The sequence below is a fragment of the Megascapheus bottae genome, chromosome 10 (genome assembly GCF_031878675.1).
Source record: "Megascapheus bottae isolate mThoBot1 chromosome 10, mThoBot2.hap1, whole genome shotgun sequence".
Taxonomy (NCBI): domain Eukaryota; kingdom Metazoa; phylum Chordata; class Mammalia; order Rodentia; family Geomyidae; genus Megascapheus; species Megascapheus bottae.
In genome coordinates, this window is record NC_143518.1 from 37,994,411 (window position 1) to 38,013,944 (window position 19,534).

The 19,534-nt window shown below is 50.3% G+C and overlaps 1 protein-coding gene across 1 annotated transcript; it reads left to right on the plus strand.

Moving 5' to 3' along the window:
• The first annotated feature begins 12,877 nt into the window (after positions 1-12,877).
• Positions 12,878-18,173, plus strand: Mex3a (mex-3 RNA binding family member A). Its single transcript, XM_090340768.1, has 2 exons — positions 12,878-13,331; positions 16,694-18,173. The coding sequence occupies exons 1-2, from the start codon at positions 12,878-12,880 to the stop codon at positions 17,797-17,799; spliced, it is 1,560 nt and encodes a 519-aa protein (XP_090196894.1). The 3' UTR covers positions 17,800-18,173.
• The last annotated feature ends 1,361 nt before the right edge of the window (positions 18,174-19,534 follow it).

The window sequence follows — 19,534 nt, forward strand, 5'->3', positions numbered from 1 at the left end:
TGCCTTGGAGAAAGGCATACAACTAACCATCTGTATGTAAGGGAATGCACATGCTTCTAGGATATAAGCAATAAGAAGCACCAGGCTGTCTCTCCATCTCTGAGGCTACACACAGGAAAGACTTAGAGCTCCTCAGAGGGATGAATGAAAGGATGATGGATCTTGACAGGAAGTGCTTCAGAGACCATCTCTAGTTCAAGCCACCATAATGGCAATGGTAAGCTAAAGGTGGCTTGTATCTCCTGGTGAGAATCCACTGTCCATACTAAAATTTATCATGGTAGGTCAGAGTGGTAGTATACACCTGTAATCCCAGCTGTCAAGAAGTTGAGGCAAGAACATTGGGAGTTCAAGGCCAACCTGGGCTATATAGCAAGATCATGTCTCAAAAAAGAAAAGAAACAAAGGAAGAAAGGGGGAAGGGAGAGAGGAAGGGATGGAGGGAGGAATATTTACTTCATGGAAACTTAAAATTGCCAAAATTCAGGGCTACTTTCCCTCCTGGTTATCAAAGACTTACCAGTTTACCAGCAGACTACATGTCCCTCTTCTCACTGTACAGAAGAGCAAATTTAGACCCAAAGGTGAATAACTTGCTTAGAAAATACGACCATTGGCCGGACGCGGTGGCTCACCCCTGTAATTCTAGCTACTCAGGAGGCTGAGATCTGAGGATCACAGACACTAAAGACCATGAGACCCTTATCTTCAATTAACCACTAGAAAATCCGAAGTGGCACTGTGGCTCAAGGGGTAGGGCGGTAGCCTTGAGCTGAAGAGCTCAAGAACAATGTCCACATGCAAAGTTGAAGTCCCATGACCCACAAAAAAAAAAAGGAAAAAAAGAAGGAGAAGAAAATATGACCATTTTTCCCGTCTTACTCATTCAATCACTCAAGAAATTTGTATTAAGCTCTGCTTATTTCTTTTTTCAGTCCTGGGGCTTGAACTCAGGGCCTGAGCACTATCCTTGAGCTTTTCTCAAGGCTAGTGGTCTATCACTGAAGCCAAAGCACTATTTCTGACTTTTCTATGTATGTGCTACCAAGGAATCGAACCCAGGTCTACATGCATGCTAGGCAAGCACTCTACCACTAAGCCAAACTCCCAGCCAAGCTCTGCTTAATTTGTATTAACCTTTATTGAGACTGCTCCCAGTCTGTAGCATGCAAAACATGTGACATGGTTTGAGCAATGGGTACTAAGAGCAAGTATAGCAGACTTGGGGAAATTCACCCATGACCAGAAGGATAACCAGAAGGCTTCTCATGGCTGCTAACCTAGGTCTGAAGGATGAGTATTTGATGGTCAAAATGAATGCTCTAGTTTGAGAGAAAGTACATGCAAAAACCCAGAGGTGCAGAGGGCTGGGTAGGAACATGTGAGACATGTACATGCCATTTTGCAAATTTGCTTTGATCAGCAGTGACTTGGAGGAGGGGATGACATGTTTAAAGATCCTTTCTGAGCCATTAGACATATAAGAGAGTTTGCATTCCTGCTGTATATGAGCCCCAGTCCAGGTACTGGAGGGTAGAGGAACCCCAGGGTTAGTATATGCCAAGTCTCATATGGAAAACAAGCTTTTAGAGGTCAGAGGATTGGCTGAGAGGAGCTAGATGTAGGGTTGGGGAAAGGAAATATTTGGCAGCATGGGTGTGTGTGTGTGTGTGTAACCAAAGTACAGATGAACATGCACAGCTTCCAAACAGCAAACACCTGCTGTGAGCCAGGTTCTGAGAACACACAAGACCAGCTCCAGTCCCTTCCTCTGGTCCAGCTCCTCGAAGAAGTTCCTCAACGAGCTTCCAGCACAATGTGGTAACAGAAATGTAAAAAGAGTCCAAAGAGATGGGTGGTGAGGAACACTCAAAGTGAGCAGAGACTTGCCATCCAAGTTGAGTCCTGCAAGATGAACAAGTGTTACTCCCATGAAGGATAGGGTAGAGAATAGGAGGAGATTGGTGGACAAGTGCCAGACCACAAAGGACATTATAACCACATCAAGAAGTCTGAATCTACTGACAACAGGGAGTTAACACAGTTTCAAGCAGGAGAATTGTGTGTGTGTGTGTGATAGAGCTTGAACTTGGCCTGAGCACTGTCCTTCAGCAGTTCAGCTTAAGGCTACTGCCCTACCCCTGGGCCTGGGTATTAGTTCCTGAACTCTTCAACTCAAGGCTACCACCCTTCCCTTTAGCCAAGTCCCACTTCCCATTTGCTATGGGTTAATTGGAGATAAGAGTCTCAGGTCCTTTTGTGTCCAGGCTGGCTTTGAACCTTGATCCTCAGATCTCAGCCTCCTGAGTAGCTAGGATTACAGGAGTGAGCCACTATGGCTGGCCAAGCAGGATAATTTTATGACAAAATTTTTGTTTTCTTTGAGACAGGTGTCACTATGGAGCCCAGGCTGGACTTAAATTCTAATTCTTGCCTCAGCCTCCCAAATATTGGAATCATGTGTGTGTGTGTGTGTATAATTTACTTAGTGATTTCTCTGGCTACTTAATGGAAAATGAATTGCAGGGACCAAGGGAGAAGAGCACGGGCAGGGCGATCAGAGAGAAGTTATTATAGCAGGAATTGATGATCAGGATGATCAGAATGGTAGCAGAAGTTGGGAAATGTTCTAAGGTTTAATAGGGGAAACTGTTGATAGACCAGATGGGAAGAAGTTAGAGGAAAGGGCAGACCATAGACAGTTTCAGACTTCTGACCTGAGCAACTGTGTGAATGGTGATGTCATTTAACAGAAGCTAGCGGGGGGTGGGGGGAAGGGGACGGGGAGGGGGTAGTTTGGACTGTTAGGGACAGAGCCAGAACTAAAATGTCAGGAGTCTCAGTTCCCAAGGCAGCACCTGTTTTCCCTGTAGGGATGACTGGGAAAGGCATGGAGAATTTAAAATAGAGGAAGCTGAGGGGATGGAGTATGGGCAGGAAGAAGGAAACAAACTAATAAACACTATCACAGTGATACAGACTTTACACCTATCCAGTGAAATTTTTACATCACCATCTTTTTTTCTTCTTTTTTTCCCCTTAGTACAGGGGTTTGAACTCATGGCATCACATTGCTAGGAGGCACTCTACCACTTGAGTGGTACTTGAGTATCCCTAGCCTATGACTATCCAGTCTAAATAATATCAAATTTTTTCCCCCTACATATCCATCCTTCCTTCGTTCCTTCTTTCCTTTTCGCTGGTCTTGGGTCTTGAATTCAAGGCCTAGGCACTGTTCCTAGCTTCTTTTTATTTTTATTTTGCCAGTCCTGGGCCTTGAACTCAGGGCCTGGGCACTGTCCTTGGGCTTTCTCAAGATTAGAGCTCTACCACTAGAGCCACAGCACCATTTCTGGCTTTTTTTTTTTTTCCTTTGTATGTGGTACTGAGGAATCGAACCCGGGTCTTCCTGCATGCTAGGGAAGCACACTACCACTAGGCTAAACTCCAGACCCTGTACCTAGCTAGCTTCTTTTGCTCAAAGCTAGTATCCTACCACTTCAGCCACATCTCTACTTCTAACTTTTCTTGTCAGTTATTTGGAGAGAAGTTGCACAGACTACTTTCCTGCACGGGCTGGCTTCAAACTTGGATCATCATCAGGTCTTAGGCACCTGAGTAGCTCAGATTACAGGCATGAGCCACTGGCACCAAGTTTGTTTTTTGTCTTTTAGATCTAAGATCAGGATTCAAACTTGGTACTTCACACATTGGCTAGCACTCTACCAACTGAGCCATACCTTCAAGCCCTGTTTTATTTTTCTTCATCATGTTATGTTTCTCTACTGGCAAGGATATCATCCACTTGTTTACTCTCTGCCTTTAAAAAAATTGTATTGTTGGCCGGGAGTTTGGCCTAGTGGTTAAAGTGCTTGCCTAGCATGCGCAAAGACCCGGGTTCGATTCCTTGGTACCACATACATACAAAAAAGCTGGAAGTGGTGCTGAGGCTCAAGTGGTAGAGCTCTAGCCTTGAGAAAGTCCAAGGACAGTGCTCAGGCCCTGAGCTGAAGCCCAGGACTGGCAAAAAACAAAAAAAACACAACAACAACAACAACAAAAATTGTATTGTCAGGGTGATATACAGAGGGGTTACTGTTACATACATAAGGTATAGTAAGTATATTTCTTGTCAAATATTGTTACTCCCTCCTTCATTTTTCTCCCACTTTCCCTCCTCTGAAATTCCCTCTCCCCGCCTTTCCTACTCCATACAAAACTGGAGGAGGAAAGACCGAGAGTAAACAATGTGTAGGGACTATGTTGACTTTTTTTCTGGTGTATTCCCAATGTCTAGAACAGTACCCAAATTACACTTATTGAATAAAAATGTTTCTTGTTAATTTTTCATTTCTTTTTTTTTTCTTTTGCCAGTCTTGAGGCTTGAATTCAGGGCCTGGCACTATCCCTGTGTTCAAGGTTAACGCTCTACCATGTGAGCCACAATGCCACTTCTGGCTTTTTCCTTTTATGTGATATTGAGTAATCAAAGCCAGGGCCACATGCATGCTAGGCAAGCACTCTACCACAGAGTCACATTTCCAGATGATTTTTTGTTTTGTTTTTTTTTTTTTTCTTTTTGCTGGTTCTGGGGCTTGAACTCGGAGCCTAGGTGCTGTCCCTGGGATTTTGTTGTTGTTTTTTTTTTCTCAAGACTAGTACTCTACCACTTGAGCCACACCTTCACTTTGGGCATCGGAATGGATAATTGGAAATAAGAGTCTCAGGTACAGCTAGGAGCTGATGGCTCACATCTGTAATCCTAGCTATTCAGGAAGCTCAGGTCTGAAGATCATGGTTCAAAGCCAATCCAGACAGGAAAGTCGATGAGACAATTATGATCCTGTGGCTCAATGTGGTTGAACATTAGCCTGAAGCAAAAGAGTTCAGGGTCAATACATAGGCTTTAAGTTCAAGCCCCACAACTGACAAATGAAAAGTCTAAGGTACTTTCCTGCCTAGAATGGCTTTGAACCAAGATTCTCAGATCTTAACCTCCAGCCTCCTGTGAAACTGGGGTTATAGATGTGAGCCATCTAGCTTGGATGAAAAATTTTTAATATGTATTAGCCGGATATCATTATTCCCCTTCAGGCCTGAGCATGTGTCCTTAGCCTTACCTCTGATCATTTTCTCCTAGAGATTCAGTAGTATCCTGAGCAGAAAGTGAGTGTAAGCACCCTACAGGGGACTCAGGATGATCTGGGGAGCTGGTCAGACCCATGGGGATTCCCAGGTCTCAGTTACTCACGTTCTCATCCTGAATCAGGAGTACATGGGTAGCCTCATTAATCATCTACATTTTGGATGTCACATCCAAATTGAAGAGTCATGCAGAAGCTTTAGATGACATCAAGTAGTTCAGGGTATAATACAGAACTCTGAGCAGGGGAGAAAGAAGTACTTGGGCCCTCAGGTTAGTCAATGCCCCTCCTGGAGCAGCTCCAGGCAAATGGCCTGCAGCGCCGCCTGCTGGCCACATTTCAAAGACAAGTTTCTTTGAACCTGTCATCTGCTTCCTAGAATCTGTAAAGGCTGACCATCTGCTTCACCAGCAAGCCTCCTTGGCCACCCCAACACTCATCTCCAGATATCCCTCCAAGCTCTCTCTTTTAATGAATCTTACACAGTATCTGGACATCCTATTTGTTCCACTTTATCCAGGAAGTCTTCTCAAACTGGTTTAGCCTCAGTGATTACCCTTTCTGCAGCCCCTATGCATTCAGAGTGCCACTGTCCACTTCAGAGATCCAGCCTCTGGAATCAGACAGCTCTGGTTTTGAATACTTGAGTTTCTACTTCCCAGCTGTTATGACCTGAGCAAATTATTGTCTCAGAATCTCAGGTCCCTCATGGTAGGCAGAGACAGCAATTCCCGCTTAAAGCAGTCATAAGGATTGAATGATGGCAAGTCTAAACAGACTAAGAACATAGACTGCATAAAATGGGCTTTTAGGAAATGGCAATTCCATTTCCATCACTCTCTGATTTCCTTTTCCCTTTCCTGAGAAGGAAGCATGGTGGAACCAAAAGTGGAAGCCATAAGACCTGGGTTCTCTGGGTTCGGTTTCTATGTAAAATGAGGTCATTGGTTAACAGATGAACTATTCATTTCATTTACTTTCTCACTCATCCAACTTCCATTCCAGCACTGGCATTCTATATAGAGTGTTCTATACACCATGCCCATCAATTCGCCTGTACCAGACTGTTACGTACTTCTGATCTCAACCTAACACCTAGCACAGCTCCTGGCCTAGGGAGGATGGTGGAGAAATCCTTTGAACATCCTTCCAGAGACCTGTTTACTGCCTCCCCTCCCTGCCCCAGGAGAGTACCCAACTCTGGCTGGTACCAGCCACCCCTCCCCCTCCTTCAACCCAACCCGAAACCAGAGCTGGCGCCACCAGGTGAGGAATCTAGGGACCAACTGTCACAGCTCCAGTATCACCCGCCTCCTGGACGCCTGAGTCCAGCCCTGGATCCCAGAGGGGCCCTGTCAGCCAGCTGTCCTGGGGGACCTAGACTCCACCCCAACCCCTCAGAGCAGCTTTCCCTGGGGAAATCAGACACTGGAGGAGACCTGGTAGGGGTAGTGCTGGGGTGGTCCCAAAGGAGGATTAGTGATGTTTGTCTATCTAGGTCCAAACCCCAGATTAGGCCGCTAAAACACAGCAGGAGAGGGTCCAGTGGCCCACTCCCTTCAATCTCTGTGGCTCTCTAATTACCAAAGATGACACATTTGTCCTCTTTGGTCATGTTCTCTAGGTTATGTAAGGCTAGTTTTATGTCTCAGTGAGGGCAGGAATCTTTCTTTTGGGTTGTCTACAGAATTTTGCCCAATATTCTCATTATTTGAAATAAGTAAGAAGAATGCATTCCAGAAAGAGAGAGAAAACTGCATAGTTAGCAAGAAGAATAGTTGGTTATATAGCTAGGTAAACTTGTCACAAGGAACAGGTATTAAGGAAAATGGAGTCAAGGTACCAGTGGCTTACGCTTGTAATCCCAGATATTTGAGAGGCTGAGAATGAGAGAATCGTAGTTTGAGATTAGCCTGGGCAGAAAAGTTCTTGAGACTTTGGTATGAGACTGTCATCTCAGCATCTTACAAGAAGCCTAAAATAGGATTGTGGTTCAGATGCATGCCTGAAGGGTGGGAAACAAACTATCTTAAAAACAACCAGCAAAAAGTCTAGGGCTGGGAGTTTGGCCTAGTGGTAGAGTGCTTGCCTAGCATGCATGAAGACTGGGGTTCTATTCCTTGGTACCACATACATAGAAAAAAGCTGGAAGTGGCGCTGAGGCTCAAGTGGTAGAACTCAAGAAAAAGCCCAAGGACAGTGCTCAGGCCCTGAGTTCAAGGCCTAGGACTGGCAAAAAAGTAAGTCTGGAGGCATGGCTAGCAGCAGAGCACCTGCCTAGTAAGCAATATGCCCTAAACTCAAAATCCATTATTGCTGGAAAAAGGAAGGAAGGAAAAAAGAGAGAAGGAAGGAAGGAAGAAAAGAGAGGGAAGAAGGAAGGAAAGAGAGGAGGGAGAAAAAAAGAGAGAAATAAAGAAAGAGAGAGAGAGAGAGAGAGAGAGAGAGAGAGAGAGAGAGAGAAAGAAAGAAAGAAAAAGAAAAAAGAACGAAAGAAAGGGAGGGCAGGAGTTTGGCCTAGTGGTAGAGTGTTTGCCTAGCATGCACAAAGACGTGGGTTCAATTCCTTGGTACCACATACATAGAAAAAAGTCAAAAGTGGTGCTGTGGCTCAAGTGGTAGAGCTTTAGCCTTGAGAAAGCCCATGGACAGTGCTCAGACCCTGAGTTCAATTCCCAGTACTAGCAGAAAAGAAAAGAAAAGAAGAGAAGGCAGGCAGGCCAGTCACTGGTAGTTCACATCTGTAATTCTAGTTAGGCAGGAGGCTGAGATGTAAGGATTGTGGTCCAAAGCCAGATCAGCCAGGAAAGTCTGTGAACTCTTATCTCCAATTAACCACCAGAAAAACAGAAATGGAGCTGTGACTCAGTATGGTAGAGTGCTAGCCTTAAGCAAAATGTTCAGTGCCCAGGCCCTGGAATTCAAGCCCAACAATGAGAGAGAGAGAGGAGAGAGAGGAGAGAGAGGAGAGAGAGGAGAGGGAGAGAGAGAGAGAGAGAGAGAGAGAGAGAGAGAGAGAGAGAGAGAGAGAGAGAGAGAGAGAGAGAGAGAAAGAGAGAGAGAGCGAGAGAGAGAGAGAGAGCACACAAGCGCACCTATAAACATGGGGAGAAGGCTCCACTGACTAGTTAAGCATCCTGCAAGGAACAGGGTGATGGAAGTGATAAGTTCTTTAAAGCTAGCCTGCTTGGCAGAACAGCCTTAGTATTAGCCTTGTGTCCCCTTGTTCTAGGACTCTGAGAATGAGACTGGAGAAAGGCAAGTGTTAGATGTAGCCGCCATTCCTTGCCATTCAATGTGTAGACAGCCATGATGGGTGCTCAGGATAGCTAAAAGGAGAGAAAGGATACAAATATAGTTGAGAGTCTAGATTTTACACCATGTTCCTGTCCTCCAGCCTCTACTCAGTCACCTGGACTATATTCAAGCCAGGCCTAAGGAGAGGGGAGGGTGGGGATAGGGGAGGGGAGGGGAGAAGAGAGGGGAAGAGAGGGAAAGAGAGAGGAGGAGAGGAAAGGAGAGGAGAAGAGGGAGTTCAGCTACATTCCAGTGCTTAGCAGGAATTATTTTTGGAATTATCTGCTGTTTGTCTGGATCATCTTATTTCAGCAAGTTGACCTAGAACTGACTTTGAGGGACACATGTTGGGTCAGACTCCCCTATGCTAGTCAGCACATCATAGGAACTCAATAGGAATTGGTTGGCTACAGAAATAAATGAAAATTAATTAATTTAGCCACAGTCTGACTAAAGTCAACTGCAAAGAGAGAACAAGCAGGGCCAGGACACTGACACTAATTGAACACCTTAGTGGAACCAGGCACTGGGCTAGGAGCTTGGCATGTGATTTCCATCTTAGACATGAAGAAATTCACAAGGAAATAAATGAGTACTTAAGGTGGCAGAACTAACAAGAAGTATGTTTGGCTCCAGAAGCCTTTCCTTTCAAAATGCAGTTATGTTCAATACACCCTTATTGAGCCTGTGCTCTGGGCAGAGCTATGTGCTGGACAATGAACAGCTAAGCTGAATGAGAAGGAGGAGGTGAACGTGGTGGTTCACAAATATATTTAGCTACTTGTGAGACAAGGCAGGAGGTCAAGGCCAGCCCAGGGAGTTACAGAGATCTTGTCTATTATAGGTGTTATAACACCTGTAATTCTAGCTACTCAGAAGACAGACCTGGAGAATGACAGTTTAAAACCAGCTCAGTCAGAAATTGAAATCCATTTCCAGTTAACCAGCAAAAAGCTAGGCTGGAGGCATGGCTCAAGTGGTAGAGTATCAACCATGAACAAGCAAAGTAGATCAAGTTTGAGGACTTAGTGAAGCCCACCCCCCCAAAAAAATGGATGGAAAAAAAGGCTGGTTCAAAAATAAGCACCTGCCTACATGATCTGCAAGCACGCACTTTAATGTATGCACAAAGCCACATACCTAAGTACACCCACATCCATACTGCTGCCCTCCAAGTGCCAGGTTCACATGTGCCCTCTTCAGCCTTGGAGAATATTTATCTGGAGTTGCCCTGTGACCCTGAGAGTGGACATTCACACAGCCAGAGGGCTGGTTCATCCTTCTTGCATTAGGTCCAGTAGGCAGCTCACCTTGCCCACCCTGTCCTTCCCTGCTTCAGCTTCCTCCCTTCCCCATGAATACACACTTGTTTCTGCCCTTTGTTTTTCTCCCAGGCCAAATCCCCAAGGCTTCTTTGGTCATTAACCTCCTCCTTTAATTGGCTTAGTGGGGAAGGAAAGCAGAGCCCTAGCAAATTCAAGGTGGGTGTCTGGGGGGAATCTCATTTCAGTGAAGGTAGGAAAGCTCAAACCAGTTGGTGGCCCACAAAAACGTGTGGCATACAGGCCGGGAGCTTGGCCTAGTGATACAGTGCTTGCCTAGCATGCACAAAGACCCGGGTTCGATTCCTTGGTACCACAGACATAGGAAAAGCCAGAAGTGGTGCTGTGGCTCAAGTGTAGAGCTCTAGCCATGAAAAAGCCCATGGACAGTGCTCAGGCACTGAGTTCAAGCCCTAGGACAACAAAAAAAAAGGGGGGGGGCATGGTCCCCAGTAGCACAGTTCCTCCAACCAGAGTTCCTGGGACAAAGATAGAAGGACAAAAGTCACAAAAAGGCATGGCACTCCCTAGGACTCCATTTCTCAAATCCTTCCTTATTCTTGCTCAATGACAGTAACACCCAATCTCACCATATTTTGTTAATCCAATGAAACCCCTGACTTGGAGGATAGTCCTCCAAGTCTGGATGGAGCAAGAACTCAAGAGAGCATCTCCAGCTGGTCACTGATGGCTCATGCCTTAATCGTAACTACTCAAGAGGCTGAAATCCAAGGATAGAGGCTTGTGTGTGTGTGTGTGTGCTGTGTGTGAGTCCTGGGGCTTGAGCTCAGGGCTTAGGCACTGTCTTTGGATACTTTTTGCTCAAGGCTAGTGCTGTGCCACTTGAGCCACAGCGCCATTCTGGCCTTTTCTGTTTATATGGTACCTAGGAATAGAACCCAGGGTTTGGTGTATGTGAGGCAAGCACTAGGCTATGTTCCCTGCCCTGAGTGAAGTTTATCTCCAATTAACCACCAGAAAACAGGAAGCCAAGCTTTGGCTGAAAGTGGTGAGGTGCTAGTCTTGAGTAAAAAAGCTCAGGGACAGTGCCTAAGCCACAAGTTCAAGCCCTAGACTCTAAAGGGAGAGAGAAAGAGGAGAGAAGGAGAGAGAGGGAGAGAGAGAAAGAAAAAGAAAGAGAGAGAGAGAGAGAGAGAGAGAGAGACTCTTTCCAAGGTTCTCCTTCTAAATCAGTCCAGAAAAGAAAAGGTGTGGCAGTATGCCAACTCTCACCCACTACAGAGACTCACCCACTGGTGTGCAAATTCACTCCTACCAAAAATCAGTTTTAGGGAACTGAAAGTAGGCTTCAACAGTTCAGTCCTCATTGCCTCAAGGAGTCCCAGCTGTCTGTGGACTTTTGTTCCCTGCCTCAAGTAGGACCTCACCTCACAAACGAGCTCAGCTTTCCCTCTTCCAAGAAAATCCCTCCCAAAAAAACAAAACAAACAAAAAAACCCACACACATACATGCCGTTTTCAAACTTTTTAATGTCAAGTCTGATCTCAGACCCTCCGTGTGCAGGTCATGCCTTCTCTTGGTGAAAACAAACAAACAAACACAACAAACCCAGGCATCAAAAGGGTAAAAAGAGTAAACGTTAAGATAGGGGGGAAGTGGGAAATAAATGAATGCACTCCACCCCCACTTACTCAAGAATGTCCAAGTGTCCAACTCGAGCTTCACAAGCTTACTGTCACACTCGACAAACCTCCCCACACGCAATGAGTTACCGGGGTGTCCAACCGGAGGAGAGGAGGGATGAAGGCTCCTGGAAACACGTCGCGGCGCAGGCCCGAAGGAAGCCCGGCGTCTCCGGCTCCTCTCTCCTCCCTCGGGTGGCACCCAAACTTCAAGTTCTTTCCCCCGACCCGTCAAGTCACACGACTCCCCTAAGACTTCCCCGGCCGCCCCCCCCGCCCCTCCCCCTCCCCCCAGTCTCGCCTCCCCCTCCCCCCTCCCCGTCCCCTCCGCGGATCGCCAGTGCGCGAACTAAACTCACCTCCCAGTCAGTGCGTCTGAGACGTCCGAGACTGAGGAGCTGGGGGGGGTGGGGGTGGAGTGGGGAGATGGTGTGCTGCTTAGGGCGAAGGGGGACCCCATCTTTTGCCAAGGGGGGGTCCCACCCCTAGCCCGACCCCCTCGCCGGCCCCGGCGTAGCGCGAAGGACTTTCCTCCTCCTCCCCCATCGCGGCGGCAGGCTTTGTCTGCTCGGCCCGGGGAAACCTACCCACCCCCCCACCCCCGCCCCGCCGCCGCGAGCCCGGCCGACTCCGGGCAGGGCGGGAGGGGGAGCGAGCGGAGCGCCGCCGCGGGGAGCCGCGAGGGGCCGAGCCCGGCCGCTCCCGCCACAGCCCCCTCATTACCATAAGAAAGAGGCCCCGGGACCCGCCGGGCCGGGGAGGGGGGAGCCGGCTCCGCGGATGCTCCAAAGAAAGAAAACCAGGGACCTGGACTCCCCTCCAACCCTCAGCGTGGCCCGAGAGCGGTGGGTAGGTTCGGAAGGGCGCCTCCTACCCCTCCTCGGGTCGAGGCATTCGTCCCCGCGCCCGAGGGCGGGAGACTACAACTCCCGGCATGCCCCGGGCGCCCCCGGCGCGCCCCCCTCCCGTCAGTTCCATGCTGCTCCATCCAGTTCATTTAAAACAAAAGAGTTTGAGCGCTGGAAGGGGCTGGGCTCTATTGGGGGCCACCGAGCGCCGCTCCAGGACCGGGGCTCGGTGCGGGAGCCTAAAGGGGGCGTCTGGACGGCGGAAGCTAGAGACTCCCGGTCCGCGGCGGGAGGGGTGGGGGCAGAGATACTGCAGCCCCCCGCCCCCCGTCACCCCCGGAGAGGAGAGGAGATCTGCTTTCTGGGTTTTGCTTCTCTTTTTTCCCCCCACCCCCACCCCGGGGGCTGGGGCGAGGGGAGTCGGGTTACAGGGTGCTTGGGGAGGGGGGCTTAGGGGGAGGGTCTATCTTTCTATCTCGCTTTCTTCCCCCCTCCCCAGTTCTTTGTTCCCCCTCCCCACACACCCCCTCCTCTCCTCTCCCCTCCCCTCCTCTCTCCTCTTTTCCCTTCCACCACCTCTCTCTCTCCCTCTCTCTCTCTCTCCCCCAGCTTTTGTTTCGCCATGCCTAGTCTAGTGGTATCTGGAATAATGGAAAGAAATGGGGGCTTTGGAGAACTAGGATGTTTCGGGGGAAGCGCTAAGGACCGTGGACTGCTGGAAGACGAGCGCGCCCTTCAGCTGGCTCTCGATCAACTCTGCCTCCTGGGTTTGGGGGAGCCCCCCGCCCCCACGGCGGGCGAGGACGGGGGAGGTGGGGGGGGCGGCGCCCCTGCGCAGCCGGCCGCCCCCCCGCAGCCGGCCCCGCCGCCGCCGCCCGCGGCGCCCCCGGCCGCCCCGACAGCGGCCCCCGCGGCGCAGACGCCCCAGCCCCCCACCGCCCCCAAAGGGGCGAGCGACGCCAAGCTCTGCGCTCTCTACAAAGAGGCCGAGCTACGCCTGAAGGGCAGCAGCAACACCACGGAGTGTGTACCCGTGCCCACCTCTGAGCACGTGGCGGAGATCGTGGGCAGGCAAGGTAAGCGGGCGCCGGGACCCCGGAGCGGGCTGGGGTGGGGGTGGGGGGCACCCCGTCCCCGGCGCGGAAAGTTCATTTCTTCCCTCCTCGCCCGCCTCTGGCTCGGTCCCTTCCCCACAAAGGGTCCGCCCCCCACTCTGATTTCCAAGTGCCACAAAGTTCCCTGCTACCCCTAGTCGGGACGCTTCTCCAGACCCTTCCTCCCCCCACCCGGGACTCTGCGGTTAAACAAAGAAATATCCTCGAACTGAGAGTGGGGAAGGGGAGGGGGAGCGGTCTCACATCCCGGGATGCTGTCCGGAGGGGGTGTCCGCTCCTTGCTAGGAAAACTGATGGAATGTACAGAGTTACTCAGAAGCCCCTAATCCAGTATCTGCTTGAGGGTTGGGGTGGGGACACCAAGGGGACCCCCCCCCCCCAGTCGCCTACAGTTACAGACTTTGGGGAAGACCCGGTCCGTGAAGCCAGACTGAGTATTTGTCTCTTTGTTGGGCTGAGTGTAGGAATGGAAGGGGGTGTGGCTCAGGGGAGGGTCCCAGCCCTGGGGGAGAGGTAGGAAGGGGGAGCAGCTGGAAGGAGGGGGTTCTGTGGTCACCAACACACCAAACTTGGAGGGTCCGTGGGGTTTTGGAAGGACTGTCTCCAAGGAAGTAGTAGTCGTGGCGTGGACCTCTCCTCCTCCCTCTCTGGCTTTTGTTCTGGGCTTGCCACGGCCTGGGGCCAGGCGCCTGAAGAGTGGTCTCTTGAGTGAGTGAGAGAGTGAGTGGGACCGGTCAGGAAGGCGATAAAGCTGGAGGATGAGAAACCTTCCCTAGGAAATTTGGTGGAGGGTGTGCATCTGAGTGTGTAGGGAGGGGGTGTTAAATTAATTCAGTGTAGTATGTCTGATACCACACCCTCAACCCAGCATCCCTGGGTGGGTGGGTGTGCGGGTAAAGGTCCACATTGAGCAGACAGCATCTCAGCGACCCTTCCCTCTCCTGGTTTCCCAAGGGGTGAGGGGATGGATTTAGAAATTGCAAGGGACTGGGCTGGGGAGGGGTAGGGTGGGGGAGGTGTGGAGGAGGAGCTGTCCCACAGTGGGGAACAATAGAGGAGCTGCATTCCGGCCTGGAGTCCGGAGGAGGACCGGCTCCTGGCCAAGAAGGAGGGGAGGCAGACTGGGGGGGGGGGGTGTGCTCTGCATCCCACCTCATCCAACAGGAGTCTAGGTGCTGGGGGATTTTGAAGGGAAGCAGAATGGAGGAAAGGAGGATGCCACTCCCCTGAGCGGCCCTCCATCCCAAGGCGCTGGCTCTCTGGAGATTTCTGATTTAGAAAGTTGGATTTCCTCTGGTTGCCAGACACTGAGCATCCCAAGCCTGGAATTGGGTGGGGGCACTAATATCATTACTTGGACGTGGGGGTGGACTTGGGAGGCCCCGGAATTTAATGGAGTCATTCTTTACTCTTCTGCCTCCGCATCAGATGGTCCTGTCCCTCATAAAGTAGGGGGATTTTTTTCCTCTTTAGAAATGTGCCTTCCCCTCATTCCTTAAGTATATGGAAGTCCTCCTCATCTGACTTCCCTACTTCTACTGCAGTGTTAGTGCTTCTCTGTTTGACCTCTAGGAAGGTGAGGATCAATGGATCTTCCCTTCAAGATACGTTTCAGGGCTGCAGAACCCCAGATAAGGTTCACCCACAGGCTTCAGCTTTTCTCCTCAATCTTATACTCTGGTCTGTCCTTCTCATCTTGGCCCTCAACATTGTCTAGTTTCCACTTAAGTTTATGGACCCAAAACTTAGAGCCAGAACCCAGGTCCCCGTCAGAGAACTTGTGTATAGAGGTGGAAGGAAAGGACATTTTACTTGACATAAGCGGCACAAATAAAACAATTGTTTACTGACATTAGAGCACCCAGGATGTAGACAACAGGTAGTACTTCTTAACTGCCAAGAGGTCCAAAGACAAAAAGGAGCAGGGCAAAATTTCCTTCCTGGTATCCAGCCTACTTGATCTCCTCAGCTCCAAACTGCTAGTGTTGGGGAAGAGAAGGGAGAAGTGGAGTAACTCAGACCTGTTGTTGGAAGAATGGAGCTGAGTCAGAAAAATGGACACTGTAGTTGTGAATAGGTAATATAGTGGAAGGTGAAGAAGGTGATGGAGTTGGTCAGATGTGCCTGGAGATGGATGTGAGTGAGTTCTAAGGTAGACTGTGCTACAAAGATTCTGTCTCAAAAAAAAAAAAAAGTTGTAGGTGTGTATAGGTATGTGTGGTTTGTGTGCTGGACAGGATGGGAAAGCAAGACTGAAACACATGCACACATGAAAGATGAAAGTAGTATATGCTTATCCCACAGCAACTGTTTAGATAAAGGCACAGAACATGGCAGTGGCTCTTAGGTGTCTATGTGCAAACTCACACAGAGGAAGGGTGTGTGAGTGTCAGGCTCTGTGTGAAACTAGGGGCAAGGAAGGGAACTAGAGGGAAGAAAGATTGCCCAGGAAATCATCGAAGTCTGTGGCCTTTTCTGACTACACAAAATATGTGACATTCTAGCCTTCCACACTTTTCTCTCTCCCCTTCTCTTTCTCTTTGTCTCTTTGTCTCATTTTTTTTTCCCTTGCCTCTCTCCCCAACCTGACTTTTAACTAGCTCCTCCTTCAAAGCAGGAGTATGGGTCTAGAATACCCTCTCCCTCTTCCTGCTCAGCCCTTAGACCATCTCACCTCTTTTGCCCCCCAGAGACTGAAGGGGACAAGAATGTCATGGGTGGGGTAATGCTTTTCTACATGTAATTTTTTTCCCCTACTCTTCCTTCCTCCCTTGAAATTGTAATTCTCAGAGTCTCCTCACTATTGCATTGCACTGGTTCCTGATCTGGGGACCCACTGACACTGTGGGTCACACACAGTGGAAGGTCAGTGCCCCTAAGTCAGCTAGAAGACACTTGATGAGTAGATTGTAGGGTTTCTGAGTATACTGGAGTTCTGTGCAGGTCCACTGGTAGATGTGGGGGTGACAACTGATTTGGAAATTTTTGAGTAGTCAGAAATTGGGGCAAAAACAAATCTTTGGGAAACTGTTTTGAACTTAGCAGCGTCTTTGGGAGGGTCTAATTATTCGGGGTTTGGAGGAATGAATGGATTTGGAAGGTTCTGAATATACAGTAGGAAAGTTGCTGCATTTTGAAATCTGTGGCTGATAGCAGCACTGGGCAGAAGAGTAGATTCTCCGACTAAGGTGGGCCGAGGGTTTCACTGACGGGTTGTTCCTGGGAAGCTAAGTATCTGGGTAAGGCTCAAGCACTTACTGGTTCTAGCACAAACCTCCTTGTCCTATGAATTTCTTTCTCTTCCTTTTCCCACCCTATGCCAGGCTGCAAGATTAAGGCTCTGAGGGCCAAGACGAACACCTACATCAAGACTCCAGTGCGGGGTGAGGAGCCAGTATTCATGGTGACAGGGCGGCGGGAGGATGTGGCCACCGCCCGACGGGAAATCATCTCCGCAGCTGAGCATTTCTCCATGATCCGTGCCTCCCGCAATAAGTCAGGCGCTGCTTTTGGTGTGGCCCCTGCTCTGCCCGGCCAGGTGACCATCCGTGTGCGAGTGCCCTACCGCGTGGTGGGATTGGTGGTGGGCCCTAAGGGGGCCACCATCAAGCGCATCCAGCAGCAGACCAACACATACATTATCACGCCAAGTCGTGACCGGGATCCGGTGTTCGAGATCACGGGTGCTCCAGGCAACGTGGAGAGGGCGCGAGAGGAGATCGAGACGCACATCGCCGTGCGCACTGGCAAGATCCTTGAATACAACAATGAAAACGACTTCCTGGCGGGGAGCCCCGAAGCTGGGCTGGATAGCCGCTACTCGGATGCCTGGCGGGTGCACCCGCCCGGCTGCAAGCCCCTGTCTACCTTCCGGCAGAACAGCCTGGGCTGCATCGGGGAGTGCGGAGTGGACTCGGGCTTCGAGGCCCCGCGCCTGGGCGAGCAGGGCGGAGACTTCGGCTACAGCGGATACCTGTTTCCGGGTTATGGCGTGGGCAAGCAGGACGTGTACTATGGCGTGGCCGAGACTAGCCCCCCACTGTGGGCGGGCCAGGAGAACGCCACGCCCACCTCAGTGCTCTTCTCCTCGGCCTCCTCCTCCTCCTCTTCTTCCAAGGCCCGAGCTGGGCCTCCCGGCTCTCATCGCTCCCCTGCCACCTCTGCGGGGCCGGAGCTGGCCGGACTCCCGAGGCGCCCGCCGGGAGAGCCGCTCCAGGGCTTCTCCAAACTCGGTGGAGGCGGCTTGCGGAGCCCTGGTGGTGGGCGGGATTGCATGGTGTGCTTTGAGAGTGAAGTGACCGCCGCCCTTGTGCCCTGTGGACACAACCTTTTCTGCATGGAGTGTGCAGTACGCATCTGCGAGAGAACGGACCCGGAGTGTCCCGTCTGCCACATCACAGCCACGCAAGCCATCCGAATATTCTCCTAAGCCTCCTGCCTCATGTTTCCTGGGGCCCCCTCCCCGAAGGACTTTTTTTTTTTTTTCCCCACTAGGGCCTTTTGGAAATCAGTGATTTGTGTGGGGCAGTGTGCTTGGAGATAATTCGCTCGCTGAGGAAGGGGGGGACAGAGAGGCCGTGGTGGCTGGAGGGTGGGCCACTTTCAGAGCCTCTGGTTACCCTGGTTACCCTGCCCTGGAAAGATTGGGAAGGGGGCCAGACCGAAAATTTTACTAGAGTTACAACTCTGATACCTCAACACACCCTTAAATCTGGAAGCAGCTAAGAAAAACTTTTGTTATGCCAGAAGTGGCCGCTAAAGCATCTTGACCCCCTTTGCCCTCCTCCCCAACTGTGTGTTGCTTGATCCCTTCCTTGTGGAGGGGGTAGGGGGAAGGGAGAGGGAGAATTGCCATTTGAATCTAGAGGTGCTCTATGGGATTCCCAGCCCTCTGATCCTGACCTCTGACCCCCTAACATGACCCTTTAGTGTCCCCCTGCCCCCTTATTCTGTTTGGGAAACTTAGAGTTCCAATAGTATAAGGGAGTTGAGGCCCTATCAGAAGTTTGCATAGATCCACTAAGGAAGGCAGTGTGGGAAAAACATGTGAATCAATAAAGGGCTCAAACTCCTAGTCCCCACAAAGCTGGGCTAGAGGAATGGGGAAGAGGGGGGCTCCTCCATGTCCCCTGAGACTTTCCCCTTCACTCTCCTTTCCATGACTCCTTCCTCTGGGTTCTCCTTTCTTTGCCTTTTCTGTTTCCTCCTGCTTGCTTTCTTTCCTTCCCAGGGTGGTTTGTTATCTCCAGCCTATTTTGTTCTCTTTGCCTTTCTTCCTTCTCTCTGCCCTCCCTCCTGCCCCTTCCAGCCCAGCTTTGGGATCACAGCCCCCTGAGGAGAAGCTGAGGGAAGAATATGTTGATGCCCTCCTTCCCAGTTTCTCTTCAGGTATTGGACAGCAAGCCCTTTCCCCACTTTTCCAAAGAAGCAACTCCAATTCCTGATAGAATGTATCCCCATTTTCAGTGACAATTTGAGAAAGAACTAAAACTGGGCATATAAAGGGTCAAATCCCCTACCTTCATCATCTATGGGCATTATATTTAGGGAGCAGTTCTTGACCTGGTTTTCTGGCTCTGGGAGGTGGGGATCCAGAAACAGGAAAGCCTGGGCAGGAGAGAGGGATGGCTAGAAGCACTCCCCTCCCACTCCCTGACCCCCCTCTTGACCTAACTGAACCGTTACTGAATCCTTATTAGTGTGCAAATCATGAAGTCTCTGTTCCACCCACTGTGGCTGAACAGAGAGGCCAGGACTTCAGAGAGGGGTCAGGCCAGGCAAAGCAGGACTGGGGTACAGCAGGGTCTGTTCCACCGATCTTGTATTGTGACAGGCCTGGCTGACTCCCTACAGCTCACTTGGGGCTGCCACCAGCCTCTCATACTCCTGGTTCCGCTGGCCGGGCTAGGAAAGGATGGGGGATGGGAGGCTCAGGGGGCCCTGGAGATGCTTGTATATAATGGGTGGAACTGTTCTCACTGTCTCTGAGCACTTATAGCTCAGGAGTCCCATTCTTCCTGGATGGAGCTGGGGTGCAGGGATGGAGGTGCATAGGGGATTCCCCACTCTCCTTCCTCCACCAGTTGTGAATTAACTCCCCTGTCCTCAACCTTCCCTTCCAGACCACCATCCTGGAAGGGGAGAGGAAGGAGATCACAGTCCAG

Excerpts from the sequence above, each read along its gene's own strand:
- Mex3a (XM_090340768.1), top strand. The coding sequence starts at position 12,878 with ATGCCTAGTCTAGTGGTATCTGGAATAATGGAAAGAAATGGGGGCTTT. Across the intron at positions 13,332-16,693 it reads GGAGATCGTGGGCAGGCAAG|GCTGCAAGATTAAGGCTCTG; the intron begins GTAAGCGGGCGC and ends ACCCTATGCCAG.